The 17,626-nt window shown below is 45.0% G+C and overlaps 1 protein-coding gene across 2 annotated transcripts; it reads left to right on the top strand.

The window, feature by feature from the left end:
* Window positions 1-13,676: 13,676 nt before the first annotated feature.
* Window positions 13,677-16,814, top strand: LOC119647536 (WD repeat-containing protein 26 homolog). 2 transcript variants are annotated; one of them, XM_038048524.1, is made up of 4 exons: window positions 13,677-14,177; window positions 14,233-14,908; window positions 14,996-15,942; window positions 16,002-16,814. In XM_038048524.1, exons 2-4 carry the CDS (start codon window positions 14,588-14,590, stop codon window positions 16,483-16,485), a joined length of 1,752 nt encoding a protein of 583 aa, XP_037904452.1. In that variant the 5' UTR covers window positions 13,677-14,177; window positions 14,233-14,587; the 3' UTR covers window positions 16,486-16,814. The 2 variants fall into 2 exon arrangements, with proteins under 2 accessions (XP_037904452.1, XP_037904451.1); XM_038048523.1 differs by having other exon boundaries at window positions 13,677-14,908.
* Window positions 16,815-17,626: the final 812 nt, after the last annotated feature.

Genomic DNA, 17,626 nt, shown 5'->3' on the forward strand with positions numbered 1-17,626 from the left:
GCTTAACACCCTTTACTGATACAGATTGATTTGGCATCCACACCAATAATCGAAATATAATTTGCGCAAGAGCGCCAATCGCAAATAACCGGCCGGAAAGCAAGTCAGGTCAGGATAGTATAGGTCTTAGGGCTCTCCCACGATGGAGCATAAAATCCGGGAAACGTCTGCTGAATCAACACCAACAATTCTACTACCAAACCCTATCTACTATCAAACCCTATCGCCACTTCCACACGGTGATCGCTGGCGGTTCTTGCTTAATGAGAAACTGCGGATAGAAAGGATGAAAACAAGTCTCCCGCGTCTAAAAACAGGAAAAATTGTATCGCCAGGTCCTCCAGGTTGGGGGTAGAGTAGGGCCGACAACCCTACAAGGAAAACCGAAGGCTCAAGGAAGCCACGAAAGGAGCCTTGGATTGGAGGGATTTTACAGCGGCGGACCCGGCAACGAAAACAAACAAACAATTTGGGCCAAGCAGCTAGCCGATACCCTGCCCCAATATTGTTCTGGTGTAACAGCGTTACCAGAAATGCGCTGAGCAAAGACCGGTTTCCTAGAGAAGAGCCACTACACCATATATTATGTCGGCCATCCAGTAAGCCATGTGCTCTAGTCAGCCAAAAAATGAAACTAGCTATTATTGGCTTTGAAAATATAAATGAAAGGCTATGCGCTTTGCGATTACAAGGCCAATATCGAACAATAAGCCTCATTAACGTTCACGCCAGAGAAGGATATCTTCTACAAGGCAGTAAAACGGACTCTCCAGACGGGACCAATTTTAATGCCAGCAAATATAGGGGACCAATATAGACTCGGATCACTATTTCGTTGACATAGTGCTCCGGGCTCGAATCACAACACCGCCCAGAATCCCCCATTTCTACCTGATAAGAGTGAATATTGAAGTTATCCATAGCAAACCCCTCCGTAACACGGCAAGCATTAACAAATGATATTTGCAACCACCTGAAGAACGTTATCATCAATACGGGTACAAACACTTGTAAACAAATCTTTAAGACAGGGAACAATGAACGATGAACGCAAGAATGCTGCATACCAGGAAATGTTGCACTGTTAAAGAGCACAGGCATGCAGCAGAGACCTATCATGAACTTGGTCGAACAGGGAAATGACGAAAAAAAGAAGCCTGGGAGATCTCCCAACAAGTCTGTGAACCCGAAAAGTGTAGGAAGCAAACGAACCAGGCACAGAAATTTTACCAACAAGTCAGCATCCTGCCGACCCAAAGGGGGAAGTCTGATTTCCGATCGAATGAATATTTAATGAACTGCTCAACACCCAAAATAGCTGAGTGTAATTATGCGGTGTTTCCAGCGATTAATTGTTTGAAATACTAAAAAACAAGTTTTTTATTATTTCACCCAAAATAGCGCTGATTAGGAGGTCAACTGAAGACGACGAACAAATATTGCCACCATCAATCATGGAAGGATCAATCCGTGCAATTCTTTGATTTAAAAACAATAAAACACCAAGAGCCGATGGAATTAACCGAAGTAAGCGGAACGGTAAATCAATGCCTGACTACTGGCAACTAGGCATTATCATCTGCTTCATCACGCAATGCAGCAATTATAGAGGTATCATGTTGCTGAGTACCATCCAAAGAGGCTTTACTCCAGGCAAATCAACAACAGATCAGATTTTCTCTCTACGTCACGCGTTTTTATCGACTTTAAGGCGGCCCATGATAGTATAGCCAAGGTAAAACTGTGCACGAGAATGGAAGAAAATAGACTAAATTGATAAGCCTAACTAGGCTGAACCTGGCCAATGCGAGAGGCCAAGTAAAGGAGCAGAATCAGTGTCGGCCTAAGAGAGGGTATCATGCATCTTCTTTAATCTGACCCTGGAAAAAAGTCTACCGCAATACGTATATTAATGCGAGGGGCACCATCCTCTTCAAGTCCACCCCATCCAGATCGAGTCGGCGTCGCGAGATCTTGGGCTGCACATTAATGAAGTCAAGATGAAGTATATGGTGGGAATGTCAGCGTCATAAAATGGCACTGGTCAAATGAGAACAATAAAGGTAGGGGACTACAACTTTGATACCATTGATAATTTCTTCTATATAGAGTCGAAAATCATAACCGATAACAGCTACAACGATGAAATCCGCGCACGGTTGTTGGCAGCCAACAGAGAATCTTCCAGCTTACAAAAGATGTTTCACGCGAAACGTCTCAGGATACAGGCAATGATTTTGCCAGTCCTCATATATTCCTCGGAAACTTGGATTCATAGCAAGAAAAATTTCGAACTCTTAGCCACGTTCGAGGGAAGAATCCTCCGAAGAATTTTTGGCCCCTACATGAGGATGGACGATTCCGGAGCCTCTATAACCATGAAATTTATGAGCGATACCACGATCATCTGGTTGTGAATAAAATCCGGCTCAATAGGTTGCGGTGGGCGGTTCAATTAATACGAACAGCTTTTAGGGACATCAAATTGATGAACTTGACCCAAAACCGGGATATCTGGAGTTTCTTACTAAGGCAGGCTTAGACCGAAGCCAATTGATGCGTGGTTGATGATGATGATAAAAGCAAATCCTTCATAAATTATCCGGTAACATATGCTCCCCGCACGAAGAACCTTATTCAATTTTTTTTACCTAAGACGCTCTATGACCATCCTCCAGTGATACTACATTTGCAGCAATATCATAAGACGCCCTATTTCGTCGAAAGGTTGTTGTTTAGGATCTGCGGGATCCTAAGTCCCCATCCACATGATGGTGGACCGGACTAAATGAGGAGCAACTTACTCCCACGTTTTTTAGTCCAACTGCTATATCACGATCCGAAAAGTCATTCGAAGTGTGGTGAGTGTATCAAAAGCCCTTCATGTCTCTCTCGGTGTTCACCAAGAAATGTCCTCTCACCACTCCTCTTTGTTTTTGAACACTGTCACACGGGAAACCCAACGTACAGCGCCCTATACAATACTTTATCCAGATTTTTTTTTTTTTTGTCCTCTCATAGCGAAACTGATCTCCAGCCACTTGTCCAAAATTGGAATGATCGCTTCATACAAGACGGTCTCAAATTGAATCTGAATCCAACAGAATTTTTGCCAACCGATCCTAATGCCACGTGAAGAAGGCTCGGAGCTTTTGAGTAACAGCGGCAATCATTATCCAGATTTTAGACAAAGCAGCAAAGGCGGATCTAGTGCTGTTAATACGTGGAACAACATCAAGTTCATTGCCGCTATAGGCAGAAACCACGTTCCTTAGATATACAAATTGATCAACGCCTTCGATTATCTGGCCATTAATGCAAAAAAGAAAAGTGCGATGAACCTTCAGACTGAGAACTTTGGTTTTGTTGATGTTTATCTTCAGTCCAACATAGAACCTCACCGATAACAAAAAGAAATAACATCGGTAACAAGATACAGCGTTGGCGGGTTTTGCTTGGGACTTCCTCTGAAATTTAACCTCTATACAACACATGACATCATATATCGCTCTGATTGTAGCTGTTAGTTTCTGAAGAAAACTCCTGCTGCACTCCAGTTACACTCCCTGGTCACGGTTATAATTTTAGATGTTATCTTTGCGACGGCAGAGAGCAGGCATATATTTCTCCAATTGTCTCGAATTCCCAGCATTTTCGTATGAGTTGAAGTGAGAGGTCTGCAGAAACTGGAGGTGTAGCGAGGAACAAATCTGCGGGGAGGCCGTCAAGCCCAGCAGCTCTTCTGCGCTCAAGTGGATTCACAACGGAAATAGTTTCTGTTCTATTTGGATCAGTAGTCCGTATCCGCCTGCAACTGTGACTAGTTATTTCATCCACAAGAGGTGGAACTTTCCGGAATGTCTTACTGTTAAGAACCATGATGTGTTCTTTCCGTTGTCGTTATTGCAGATGAGAAGTCGAACGTTAACATCCCTGGCAGAACCAACGAAGGATTTGCGACCACATACAAGTTCTTTCGTGATGCGGTTTGCGGTTCCGAAATCTTTGCTATCTGCGACAACTTTCACTTCCCTGGCAGGCCCAATAACAAATTCCACTTTGTCACGACGCCTTCTACGTTGAACTTCTTGAAATGTCGCACTGTTTCGAAGCTCGAGCACGTCACACCCGTCATCATTCGCAGCGATCAATGGAGCCTTCAATCCTTTCCACCCATCATTTCGGCTACGTACTTCTCAAGTCAGCTAGATCCGGTGACCTGAGTAGCATCCGAAAAAAGAGCATTTTTTGGTGAAGAGTATCAGCGACCAGATCAACAAGATAGTTCTCTCCCATTGTCGATCGACAGCCGGATTATATAAGCGACCGATTGAAAGACCGCAATTGCCCAACCATGCGAGAACTGGCAGAAGCAAGACACAAGTGCAGGCAAGCAACCATTAAATGGCGATCCCTTTTCAGTCCAAAGTTAGTCTTCTCTTGTTACCTCACATCCAGGAGGCAACTTCTAAATCTACTGATGATCTCAATGTGGTCAATTTGATTGCAGGAACCAAACATAAGTCGTGTTCGATAGCCCAAAGTCGTAGCCGCGAGGCCAGTCCCTATCCGAGGCGATGTTAACATTTCGGTAGAAATACAATTCCGAAGTTTAAACGTTGTTAGCCCACAAATTTCTACCGCTTTTAGTCACCTTTTCCGACAAACAGGGAAAATTTTGAATGTATTCTTAAACCCCAACTCACAGGACCCAATACTGTGTTAGTATTTAATTCACTTTTCTTAAATGCATGCATTCTGATAATCTTCAGCTGTTCCTATCTAAAATCTAACACCTGGCAGGCTGTTGCGTGTAATCTCTATTTGATATTTAAGATTCAAGTGAAGTTTTTAAAGTCCAACTATGTATATTTTTGCTGGGAATGTATGTCTGGGCAAAGTGCTCCTCACCACTGTTATACCAGCGCGTATAAAAGTAAGCTCTAAGCACAAAAGCTTGTGCAGAACAGACAATAACCCAAATTGAGCATAGATACACACCAAGATGTCGCTGCGTGAATTTTGATGATATTCTAAAATATCTTCACCAAATATACAGATATACGCATTTGTTAATTTTACGAGTAGTATAATGCAATATTATCAAAATTCTAGAAATAATCCATACCTCGATAAGTTTGAGTCACTCGAAGTCCAGTCGATAAAATTGTAAATTTACTGACGAAACTTTGAACCTCGGAAACCATAATTAATATGGCTTTCAAGTAAATATCAACAATCAACAAGTGTTAAAACAGGAAAGTAAAATTTATCAATTTTACTCAAAGGAAAATTTATTCATTTGTAAGCAGCCCATGGAGCCTAGGCAGAATTCGGACCTAGGTAGTTACAATTCTCTCTCATTACAGAAATTATTGATCCATTTTGATAAATTGAACTGGGATATGGAAGTGACTTTAGAGTAGTTTTGAAATTAGGATTAATTAGAATAAATTAAGTTATAGGAAACGTAGCTAAAGTAAACCCAGAGAGAGAGAGAGCACTGAAAAAGAGAACAAGTTGTTCCGAAAAGGTCAGTATATGCAAATTGACACAAAGTCACTAATTTATGTCCATGTTTTTATTTTTTACAGTTAATTTATATATTAAGAAAAGAAAACGTTTTCTCCTTATTCTGTAAATTTTTTATTTTCCTTTAGCATACAATTGTTTCGGGGACCACGTGCCTCCTTCATCAGTGCTAATACCTACTTGATTGATCTGTCTTAAACTACCCCTGATTGTGGTAAGTGACTTAACACACAATACTGGCAACGTGCCAAGATTGCTCTTAAACCAAAGTGTTGTGTTGTGTTTCTTCATGTAACATCAAATCAGAGCAAAGTAAACAAATTTTCACATTATTTATCGAATGATTCTTTGGATCAATTGGGTTTCCAGTTGGGAGGACAAACTTCAACGGGTTTCCCAATGATCTGGCATGCAGATAATGAATCAGTTATGAATAGGCCATGGAGCGAAGTAAGATGATGGAACTCTGGAGAGCACGAGCCTCCCTTTGCGACACTGCTCTTTTGTACTCCGGAAAGCCAATAGGTAGCCGACGCGAATGCGAAGTCAAACTTTTACTGATGGGTCTGCCAAGGCGAGCTCTCTTGACTTAAGGGGGTCATCCCGTGTGTCGGGTTGGAGAAATCGATTTTTTTTTTCGCATGAATTGTATCTATATATAGTGGAGAATATGTGGGCAAAGGGATTTTCCGATATTCCGAGTCCTTCAGAAATTACAGGGTTAAACACGTAAGGAGTTTGCAGCCGCGGCTAGAGTACTCGATGAGAAAGCGCATCGAATCTTTTTTTACCTGGTAGTTTTTTACCTGAGCCTTATAAATTTGAACACAGGTATAAATACAAAAAGATGAAGAACCAATCAATTGTCTAAACTTATTTGCAGTTTGGAATAAAAAGGATAATCCAGTCTAGAGTGAGCACTGAAAGGCGTTCAAGCTATACTCAGTCATATTTTGTTGTAAGCATTGTGCTGTTTATGTGTTCAGTGATTTTTTTAAATGGATCGTACGAAGGGAGATCGCTTGAACGTTCAACGTCATGCTCGCACTAAAAAACCAGTATTTCATGGAAATCGATACTTATCAGAGAAGAAAAAGGACTTCGCATCAATATCAGCAAAGAAACTTTTAGCAAGCATGAACATAGATGTTCCAATTGCGACAAGTTTTGTATATTGTATATTGGATTTTGCTGGAGTTTTCTCCGGTATTTCTGCAAATTTCTGCAAATAATAAAAGATACGTAGTAGTAAAAAAGGACGTAGGACATGTCGAGAAAAGAATGGGAACGCGGCATAGAAATGCAAAAAAGAATCACAAAGGCATTGGTGGAAAAGGGGCTGGAAAAACTACTGATAAGGACCTCACTACATTTTCTGGGAAGGAATGAAGCAAGAAATTTGGGAAACTTTCTTCCATAAATGTTCTACAGACGAAAATCCTCAGCATCAAAATTGTCCAGCAGGCGAGGACAGTTGGTGCAAATGGCGCAAAGTGGAAGCTAAAGGAGAACTGGATAGTTTTCACCACGAGAAGGCACCTTTGACTGAAGAAGTTCAAACAGTCATCAAACCAATCTACGAAGATTTGTCACGAGATGTTCTCTTGAACAGATGTTTAGGAGCAGAGACCCAGAATAACAATGAGTCGTTAAGTGCATTGATCTGGACTTTCGCTCCTAAACACCTTCATTCTGGGGCCAAGGTCGTAGAAATGGCCACTTTTCTGGCTGTAATTATTTTCAATGAAGGATTCAATGGCATTCTCAAAATCCTAGTAACAATAGTATGTCAAGTTGGTCACATATGTCTGGTTTATGTCGACCGCCGTAATGAAGGGCGAATTTGGCGGTCCGAACGACGATCGACTGACCTCGCTAAAAGAGCCACAATTGATACCAGAGAGCAACAATCGGCCTTACAAGATTTTTTTGAAGAAACGGAGGGTGCTCTCTATGGACCAGGTATAGCAGATTAATGGTGAGCTAAAATTTTACTGTTGATAATCACATTTAAATTTTCAAATGCGTTTTTCTCGAAACTGCATCTTGAAAATCGGCTGCCACCATAGCTCAAAATCTATCCAACCAAATTCTTTGAAATTTTCACGACTTCTTTAGTACATATTTCTACGGTCCGCAAACTAGGATAATTGCAATCGGACGAGTGGTTTTTTTTTATTCATAAAAAAAGCCGTAAAAAAACACCAAAATCCAAAAAATTAAGTTTAAAAGCCCACCAAAAATTTACCTTTTAATATTTTCTAATTATCCTAGTTTGCGGACCGTGGAATATTGTCCACATTAAAATGCGGTTTAGTTTTTTTGCCTCAGATGAACACAGCGCCCTCCAGCGTGGCAGCACCTTTTTTTGGAGATGGGTGCATAAATTGACACGTATTCCGAAAACCATGCCACTCGATGTGGTCATTCGCCATCCACGCTTGCGTTTCTTGCGTCATAGTTTGAAACATGGTCCTTATTTCCTTTCCAGCTGCTATGAAATTTGTTCCACAATCGCTGTAGATGGCTTTAAATTTTCCTCTTCTGGATACGAATCGTTTTACCGCTGCTATGCATGCCGCTGACGTGAGATCGCTGACTAACTCCAGATGCATAGCTTTCGTCGCAAGGCAAATGAATACCGCAATGTACGACTTGGCAGTCTTTGCGCCCCGATCGTTTGGTCATTTAATCCTTAATGGCTCTGCATAATCCAACCCGATTTCCCAAAATGGTTGATTTAGAACCACTGTAAGGGATGGTAGGTTTCCCATCAATTGGGCTTGTGCGTTACTTTTGTAACAAGTGATGCATTTATGGATGCATTGTTACACCATTTTCTGTGCGTTTAGAATCCAGTATTCTTGTCGTAGAGTCGATAACATTTGCTGTGAGAATGTCAGGCGATGACGGCTTTGCGGTTTCTTACCAGGACAGAGGTAAATCGTCAGACGGGGCCTCACCTCTGCCCTGGGAGCAGCGTGACCGCAGCGGCTCGCAGCTTTGAGGTTCCACGTAAAGTTTTATGATGAGCACAATGATCTCAGTAAAATTGCATTTGCCGTCTAATATAATGAGATGTTTATTCACGTTGTCGGCATTCTGTAGCCTTCCGCCCACCCTGAGGATACCGCAGAAGTCAATAAATGGACGTAATTGGATGAATCGTGTTTATTATTCATCGACTGCCCTTTCTTTAATCTTGGGATCTCGGGTAAAAACGAGCACGTATTCTTACTGTTGATGAAACTTGGATTCGTCAATGTGATCCGGAGTCCAAACAAGAGTCGATGCAGTGGGTAAAACGGGAGAAGGGCCACTAAGAAATTTAAAGTGGAAAGTTGGCATCGAAGATTATGGCTACGATGCCTAATAAGGCTAATTTATTGGATGAGGCACGTGAGGCAGTCGAGACCGCCAGAAGATCCGTGGCAAGCTAGCGCGGGAAATGTTGTTTCTGTGAGACAACGCGCCCGTTCACACCGTTCAAGTTACGAGGGCTGCCCTAAAACCTACGAGATTCACAGAACTTGACCACTCACCCTACAGTCCGGACCAAGCTCTCAACGACTTTTTTCTTTTTTCGAATTTAAAGGAGTTACGGGGACGAGCATTTTCCAACGACATTGAAGTTAAGGCGGCCATTGACCACCATTTTAAAGAGTAGTATAGGGAATATTTTTCCTGTGACATAAAGTCATTATATTCATAATGTGAAAAGCGTATTTCACTTGAGGGAGAGTACATTAGAAAATAAAAAATATAACACCACCCTTTCGTTCATTAAATACCTTAGGCCACGAACTTATCAGCCGACCTTCGTAATTTAACGTACCGGGAATTATCAGGTGAGTATTTTATTACTGGCGCGAAATCAGAACAAGCCGGGAAACCGGAAGCTGCGCGCTTCAGGTATAAAAGGGTTTGTTTGCTTCTCCTGTGAATATATTTGAATGTAGAACTATCCCATTTGTACGTAGCCGGTTATGTATAATATATTCATTTCGCATGTCAGATTTAGTACTTCGGGTTGTAAATTTACACGGTAAGTACAACTTTGAGCTTCTGTAACTTTGTTACTAATAATACGATTTTGATCATACTGGGGGATAATATGCTTCATATGGGAGATAAACTTACTCAATTTTCCCAAAAATATGGTAATATACTATTATTAACTTAATTTGAGCATATATCGATATGGAGATTATTTTGAGGCCTGGGCACCACTTAGAGGCAGCTTCATGAATTTTTTCAGATTTTTCGGGTGGGTAGTTTCTGAGAATGGGTCCGTTAAATAAATCATTACTTTCCATCCCGCCCACTCTCCGCCTTTCTAACCAATCTGAAAACTAAGACCGGCTTCAAAAAGTACTAATCGATACCCCACATGACTATATTCGGTGAAAAAATGTTTACACCCCCCTTTTAGATATATGAGGACCCCCTAAATCTCACTGACTGCATGTCTGGGCGTTCACAGTTCCCATCTTCTCACCAAATTTCGTGGCAATCGGTATAGTCGTTTCTGAGAAAAGTTCGTGTGACAGACACACAGACAAACAGACCTGTGAGGAGTGGCCAAATCTCCCATCAGGCGCGACCCAGCTGGCGGATTGGGGCATACCTATTGATGTGTAAATATGTGTTCATGCACTTTTCTTTTCTGACTGTGCATGGGCTAATGTTTGTTAATCTCTGTGCGTGGACCAAAATGGCTATGGAAAGGATACCCAGAACATAAAACCACCATGAAAGACGAGAGAAGGAGGAAACTTACAGTGTACAGGCAAGGTCAATAAACACCAGAAGTGAAGGAGTGTATAAAAGGAGTAACCCTGCCGTGGCTTATAGGGAGCAAAGTCCCGATCCGGAGGAATTACCCTTCGACCAGCTTGGGGCCAAAATAGTTAACCTGTCCGAGTTTATCAAGGACCAGCACAACGTGCACCAAGCCATAAAGAATATGGTTAGGGCTATTAGAGCCCTCTATAATAGATCGTAGAAAGAGGAAAAGAATAACAAGGATACGCCGAACCCCGCTGTGCTAACAGTATCACAAGCGACCCAAGTGACGGCTAACCGTACTATTATCGAATCACAGCGAAATAAAAATGTACGCGAAAACGAGGGGGATCCTATAAATAATCAGCAGGCACCTAAGAGAAAAAAGGTAGACAGGACATTTTGAAAACCAACACCAACAGCTCAGAAGGAGGAAAGCGTACAGCGAATGTAGGAAACTGCTCTGACGGAACAATTCAAACTGAAAGAACTTACCGAGGAGTCTATTGTATGCCTACGAAAAGCCTATGGTGGCACTCAAACAGCCACAATAGGAGTACCAGCCGAGGCAGCGCAGATATTGTTAGCTGCGAAGGGTTCGGATTGGATGGGTTGTCTGCCGTTTAAGAGAACAAACTTCACTAAAGAGGTGCTTTAAATGCCTCATGTTGCGAAGGCATGCACCAGCAGCATTGATCGATCCGATCGATGCAGAAGGTGTGGGGAGAAAGGCTATATTGCCAGAGAGTGCAATTGTGCGAAACACAAGAATCCATGATAGATTAATCCCGGTTGTTGAGAGCCAAGACGGCCTTTCGGCGGCAGTATGGGTTCCGTAAAGCCAGATCAACCATTGATGCCATCAAATTGGTTACTGGCTTGGCCGAAGATGCAATTCATGCATGCATTCAGCCAACTGGAATCTAATACGCAAATCCCTAGCGAAGGTTGGTATTCCCGCCTATCTCGCTGCTATCGTCGATAGTTACTTAACTGAAAGGATGCTCTGGTATGACACTGATGACGGACCGCAGGAGTACGTTCTTTCCGCGGGTGTCCCACAGGGCTGCGTATTGGGCCCACTACTGTGCAACATCATGTACAACGATGTACTTCATCTTCCCCTTCCGGAGGAAGCCATAGTAGTGGGTTACGCTGACGACATAGCACTGGTTGTTGTCACAAAGCATCTCGAAGATGCTGCGTTATACTCAGACGAGGCAATCAGTTCTATTAAAAGTTGGCTAGAGAGCTCAGGTCTGAAACTTGCGGAGGAAAAAACAGAAGCGGTCCTCATCACTAAGCGCCGAAAGGGAAACTACGCCTGTATAAGAATCGGGAATCATATCATCACTTCCAAGCTGACCATCAAATATTTAGGGATGGTGATAGACAGAAAGCTCAGCTATAAGCAACACGTGCAGTATGTTTGCGATAGATCGTTCACTGCTAGTATAGTCCAGGCGAGGATGGTGCCGAACGTGGGAGGGCCACGGCATACCTCTAGGTTGCTTATAGCCAGGGTGGTGGCCTCAATCATGCTCCATGTGACCCCAGTTTGAAGGGAGGCGTTGCGGGTGTCAGTCAACACTAACAAACTGAGTGCAGTATACAGGAGACCAGCCTTGAGGGTTTGCTCTGCCTTCAGGACTGTCTCAGATGATGCAGCATTCGTCATCTCTAGAATGATGCCGATTGACATCTTGGCAGATGGGATGGCGAATATATACAATGCGAAGCCAATCTCTTCCCTATTACAGACGAAGAACACTGAGAGGGAGAGATCCATAAATAGATGGCAAGAGCGGTGGGAGCGCTCGGGAAAAGGTCGGTGGACTCACAGGCTCATTCTTGCCATTAAGGAGTGGTTGGTGAAACGGCACGGTAAGATTAATTATAATCTCACCCAGTTTCTCACGGGGAGGATAAATTTAAATTGGAGACCTCACCCGAATATCCAAATTGCGATGGAGTCCCAGAGGACCCAGAGCATGTATTCTTCCACTGTCCGAGATTTGTGGAAGAAAGGGAGAAGCTAAGAGAGGTGCTGGTACCAGAAAAACTGGTGCCGAAAATGCTATAATAGCACATCAAGAAAATTGGGATGCGGTCAACTCAATGATTGCATCTATCCAAACCAAACTGGGAAAGGCAGAGAAGAGGAGAAAAGAGCGGTCGCGTGCGCCGCGTATAAAAAAAAAGACAGACACACAGACATTGAACCGATTTTAATAAGGTTTTGTTTTGTAAACAAAACCTTAAAAAAAGTTTGGTGACTTAATTTATCATATAAATCCATAAAGACTTGGATCTTTAAAGATATACATAATGCCATACAAATATGATTATTATTATCAAAAATGCTTACCAATAGTTTCTTTCCTCCTTTATCATCCCTTCCTCTCCAAATATATCACCGCTTAATGCATATAGCCAAGTTGGTGGCTATCCACGAGTTGGGTCCCTGATCTCTATCTAACCGTGCGTTACATATTATAATAAAATCGAAGAGTGGGTGGCATCTAGTGCATATAAACACTTAATTTTTACTCTTGAAGATAACATATATATTTTTCCGCACGAGTTTCTTTTCATTTTCTCGTTTACAGTTGTGATTAACAGAAAATTTTGTATATATGACTCATAATATGAATCATAACAACAAAACACGAAAAATTCTTTAAAACTTTTTCACACTTGTAGTGTTAACATTTCATTGTGGGGTACTGTATATCCCGACTTGACTATGACTTGTAGTTTTTATTAGCGCCATAACTGTCTGAGGCGGTGTGAAACATTTCCTTATTTTTAGGAACCACAAATAGTAAATACTCCAATTTGCAACTTGATATTCTCCCCTTCCGATGAGCAGCGGTCGATTAACTCTTTTTTATTTTTTATGAAACAGAAACTATATTATAATGGCGCCTGGAAAAATTTACGTTTGATTTTAAATTGCGAGACTGCATACCATAAATGCATGATTCAGCCATGTGCTATAAATTGTGCGATAATTAAGAGCTCGCGACATATTTGTCCATTTTATGTCATCACTTCTATTTTTTCCAATAACCTTGTCACCGCCAATTTATCAAATCATTCTCGCGATTCTCCGCCAATTCGGAAACAGGCTTACTTTTCTGCAGAAATGGGCAAGAGACTTAACAACGAACTCTCCATGAAAATGTAAATTTTCGAAAATCATGCGAATTCATTCATCGAAACCCCGAGCGCAGACGAACGCTCTTCGTGCGAAAATGCAACCCGTCGGTTTTGGAGATTTTGTAATCGAGCGAGACGACGAGCGATGAACAGCTGTTTTCGTCGCGCTCCCACCACCGTTCCAAACATCGTCGCTCTCTTTCTGGGTACGTACGCAGCCCGGTGGAGAGAGCAGCGTAGACGTGTCGTGTCGTGTCCCAGGCACCCCGCTCCGCGACGACGTCTCTTAAACAGTCTTTGTTTCATCTTGAAATCGGACATCGAAAGTCGTCGTTGTCGTCGTCGCTGTCGTTCACACAAAAGTTTCAAAATTATCGAGTGCAATCGAAACGGAGTGCAGTTTTTCACAATTTGCCGTGGAAAGTGGAAGAGTGGTCGGGAAAGTGTGCATAAATGGCTTTCCCGTCGGACGCGTAATCGAGGAGCGAAGTGCAAGTGAATGTTTGGCAAAGAAGGCTGTGGCGACCCTTCTCCCCGTCTGTGAGCGGAGCAGTCGTTGAATCGTTGACGTTTTCGTTGCCGTCGTCGTTGTGTCGACGCTCTTGACGTTTTCTGCCCTCGGAGCGCAGTGGAAAAATCGCAAACGTCAATTCTGGCCCCCGGACGTCAGACGTGCCAGCGAGGATTCTGCTTACAGAGTTTTGCATTATTTTTCATTTATTGTGGTTAGGAAATAAAACTCAAAATTGATAGGACAAACAAGAAGACTGCTGCAACTGGTGCCTCTGCCGAGGACCAGCCGCCGCGCAAAAAAGCCCGTAAGTGCTTGTCCGTGGAAGAGGAGGCAGCGTTCGGGTCGGGGACGGGCCGTGCGAGTGGAAGTGGGTCCGCAGCGTCTTCCTCTGGAGCAGCAGTCGACGTTGTAAGCGCGGACGATCACGACGAGAACGCAGCATCGGCCAGGGCGCAGCACTTGAAAGAGACCAGCCTACAGCAGACAAAGGCGGACGGCAAGAGAGCAGCCCAGGGCGCGGAAGAAGGGGACGGGCCCGCGAGCACGTCTGCAGGACCTCGGCAGCCTGAGGACGCCAACAAAAACGACAGCACAATGCAGCAGCCAGGCTCGAACTCGGCAGGCAACCACAGCTCCGAGGCCAACGGCCACGCAATCGACGAGGAGCGCGACTCGCAGAACGGGGCTACCAGCAACGGCTTCAGCGAAATGACGACCCCGAGTCGCGTGCACCTCGACAAAACCAACCAGGACATCGTGCGCCTCGTTGGGCAGTACTTGAAGAGCGTGGGGCTCGACCGGAGCGCCAGCCTGCTCATGGAGGAGTCCGGCTGCAGCCTGGAGCACCCAGCGGCCACCAAGTTCCGCGAACACGTTTTGTCTGGCAACTGGACAAAGGCAGATCACGACTTGCGGGTAAGCAAAACACGCGCACTGCGCAGTGCTCATTGTTTGTGACGCGTTTGAATAATTCCTTTGTCTCGCGCTCGCCTCTCTTTGTAGGAACTCGATCCGCTGCTCGACTCGAAACACGCCAACATCCCGGAAATGAAGTTTCTGCTGCTGGAGCAGAAGTACTTGGAGTTCCTGGAGGACGGGCGCCCGCTCGACGCGCTCCACGTCCTCCGCAACGAACTGACCCCGCTGCAGCACAACATCAACCGCGTGCACCAGCTGTCGTCGTACATGATGTGCTCCAACAACCAAGACCTCTACCAAAGAGCCAATTGGGGCGGCAAGGGCATCGTCTCCCGATCTCAGCTCATGGAGCGCCTCCAGACGTATCTGCCGCCTTCCGTGATGCTCGCGCCCCGTCGACTCAGGACGCTCCTGACGCAGGCGGTGGAGCTCCAGACCGAACGCTGCCAGTGGCACGACATGGCCTGGGAGACGAGCCTCGACAACATCTCGCTGCTCACGGACCACTGCTGCTCTGTCGATGGGTTCCCCATGCAGGCCCTGCAGGTGCTCAACGACCACTGCGACGAGGTCTGGTACTGCAAATTCTCGCCGGATGGACTCAAGCTCGCCACCGGCTCCAAGGATACGACGGTCATCATCTGGGACGTTGACCCCGTCAAGTCGGTGGTCAAATTCCGCAGGACGCTGGAGGGCCACACTTACGGGGTGTCTTTCGTGGACTGGAGCCCCGACTCGAAGCATTTACTCGTGGGCGGGCCGGAGGAGTGTCCCGAGATCTATTTGTGGAACATTGAGGACGAGAAGATGGTGGTAAAGATGTCGCACGCGATGGAGGACAGCCTGACGTGCGGCGTGTTCAACAAAGACGGCACCCGGTTCGTTACGGGCGGCGTCCGCGGCCAGTTCTACCTGTGCGACTTGAGCGGGTCGATCCTGGAGAGCTGGGAGGGCGTCCGTATCAACGGGCTCGCCTTCCGGTCCGACAACAAAACCGTTCTCGCTGCTGACACGCATCACCGCATCCGAGCGTAAGTTTCCCAGACGTAGTTTCGCAGCCCAACCATTGATTGCAACCCTCCCTTTGCAGGTATATCTTTGACAATCCCCGCGTGGACTACAAAGTGGTCCAGGAACAGCATCCGATCATGACGTTCAGCATAAACTCGGCCGACCGCCTGGCGCTGCTCAACATCGCTACTCAGGGCCTGCACCTGTGGGACATCGAGAACAAGTGCCTGGTGCGCCGGTTCCAGGGCGTGAGCCAGGGCAACTTCACCATCTACTCGTGCTTCGGCGGCGTGCACGAGAGCTTCATCGCGAGCGGTAGCGAGGACAACAAGGTGTACATCTGGCACATCAAGCGCGAGGAGCCGCTGGCCAAGCTCACGGGGCACAAGAAGACAGTGAACTGCGTGTCCTGGAACCCGGTGTATCCGTCCATGCTGGCCTCGGCCTCCGACGACGGCACCATCCGCATCTGGGGCCCCAAGTCACACCAGCTGAACCACACATCGGAGAGCGACGAGTGCTCGTCGTGCTCGTCCACGTCCTCCTGGAATATGACTTCGTAATCAGTAGACAGAATCCTAGACGTAAGGTTTTTAACAAACAACAAACAAATACAAAATGGTTTTATAAATATTCGAGGAGATTACTATATACACCACTAAGTAGCATATTTGAACATTGAGCGATAAGAGCAAGTTACGAAGCGCGTGCGGGCCCGCTCCGGACGGGCCGTTCGTAACGTAGTCTAACGAGAGTTAATTTAATCGTTAAGAGTTGTGCGAGTAATTATTACGAACAAGTGAGAAATGTGTCCGTTGCGCGCGCGCCCTGCCCGGCCAACGGAATGCTGTAGGGTTACTTTAGGCTTAAGTAAAAGCGTCTTTACTGGAAACGATCTTTTAATTCACCCCCGCCACCCGCTCCTTCCAATCGACCAATTTCCAGCACTCGCCCCTGAACACGGAGTCGTAATTCATCCCCATTTCCCGAAATCGGACCCAACTCCAGGGAAATAGTCATCTGGAGTGCTCGCTGCTGTTTCTGGTGCTTTTATGCGTTGTTTTTCCCGTGGCTCCATTCATTATTCACACACCCCCAGTTCCGGCGTGGCGTATTATTTGTAAACAAAGATGGCAGACATCATATGGCCGCGACTGCAGCGCCAGCGCGAAGACGTGAACAGCTGAGTGGAAATGAAAACAGAAACGGAGCTGGGTTATGGGCGAAGGGACGGGTCGGCGGTGCTCGGCTGCTAACTGTTTACAAATAGAATGCAGAAAAACGAGCAACGGCCTTCAGCGGCACGTCGGTGTACGTCACGGGTTAGGAGACTAGCTCCAGCCGCGACTACAACCGGGTTGCGGACGAGATAGAGTATTTTGCAATATTTGTGGAGATTATTCGATGGAAATGGAATCGCCTGGAGAATTCTTTTCGAACTCGATTTTATTCTGAGTTGGGGGGGAATGGTGTGGAAGTGGCGGTTACTTGGCGGATAAAGTCGTTATTAAGCTTTGAAAAAGGTTCGTTTAAATTTCTCTCTTTTGGTCTAGAATATTGAAAGTAATCAGCGAAAATTTTAGAGCTTCGAAGGTAACAAAACCCCAGCCAACTAACAAAGAGCTAAAACATGCTTCTCTTTAAACGGCAATCAATCCACATTGATGTGAGGTTTTAAACCTGCAGACCACAGCAAGTAAGCTC

The sequence above is a fragment of the Hermetia illucens genome, chromosome 2, assembly GCF_905115235.1.
Source record: "Hermetia illucens chromosome 2, iHerIll2.2.curated.20191125, whole genome shotgun sequence".
Taxonomy (NCBI): Eukaryota; Metazoa; Arthropoda; class Insecta; order Diptera; family Stratiomyidae; genus Hermetia; species Hermetia illucens.

Bases quoted from the DNA above. Each gene is read 5' to 3' on its own strand.
- LOC119647536 (XM_038048523.1), top strand. From the start codon at position 14,588: ATGCAGCAGCCAGGCTCGAACTCGGCAGGCAACCACAGCTCCGAGGCC. The intron at 14,909-14,995 runs GTAAGCAAAACA...CTCTCTTTGTAG, and splicing joins AGGCAGATCACGACTTGCGG to GAACTCGATCCGCTGCTCGA. The intron at 15,943-16,001 runs GTAAGTTTCCCA...CTCCCTTTGCAG, and splicing joins ACGCATCACCGCATCCGAGC to GTATATCTTTGACAATCCCC.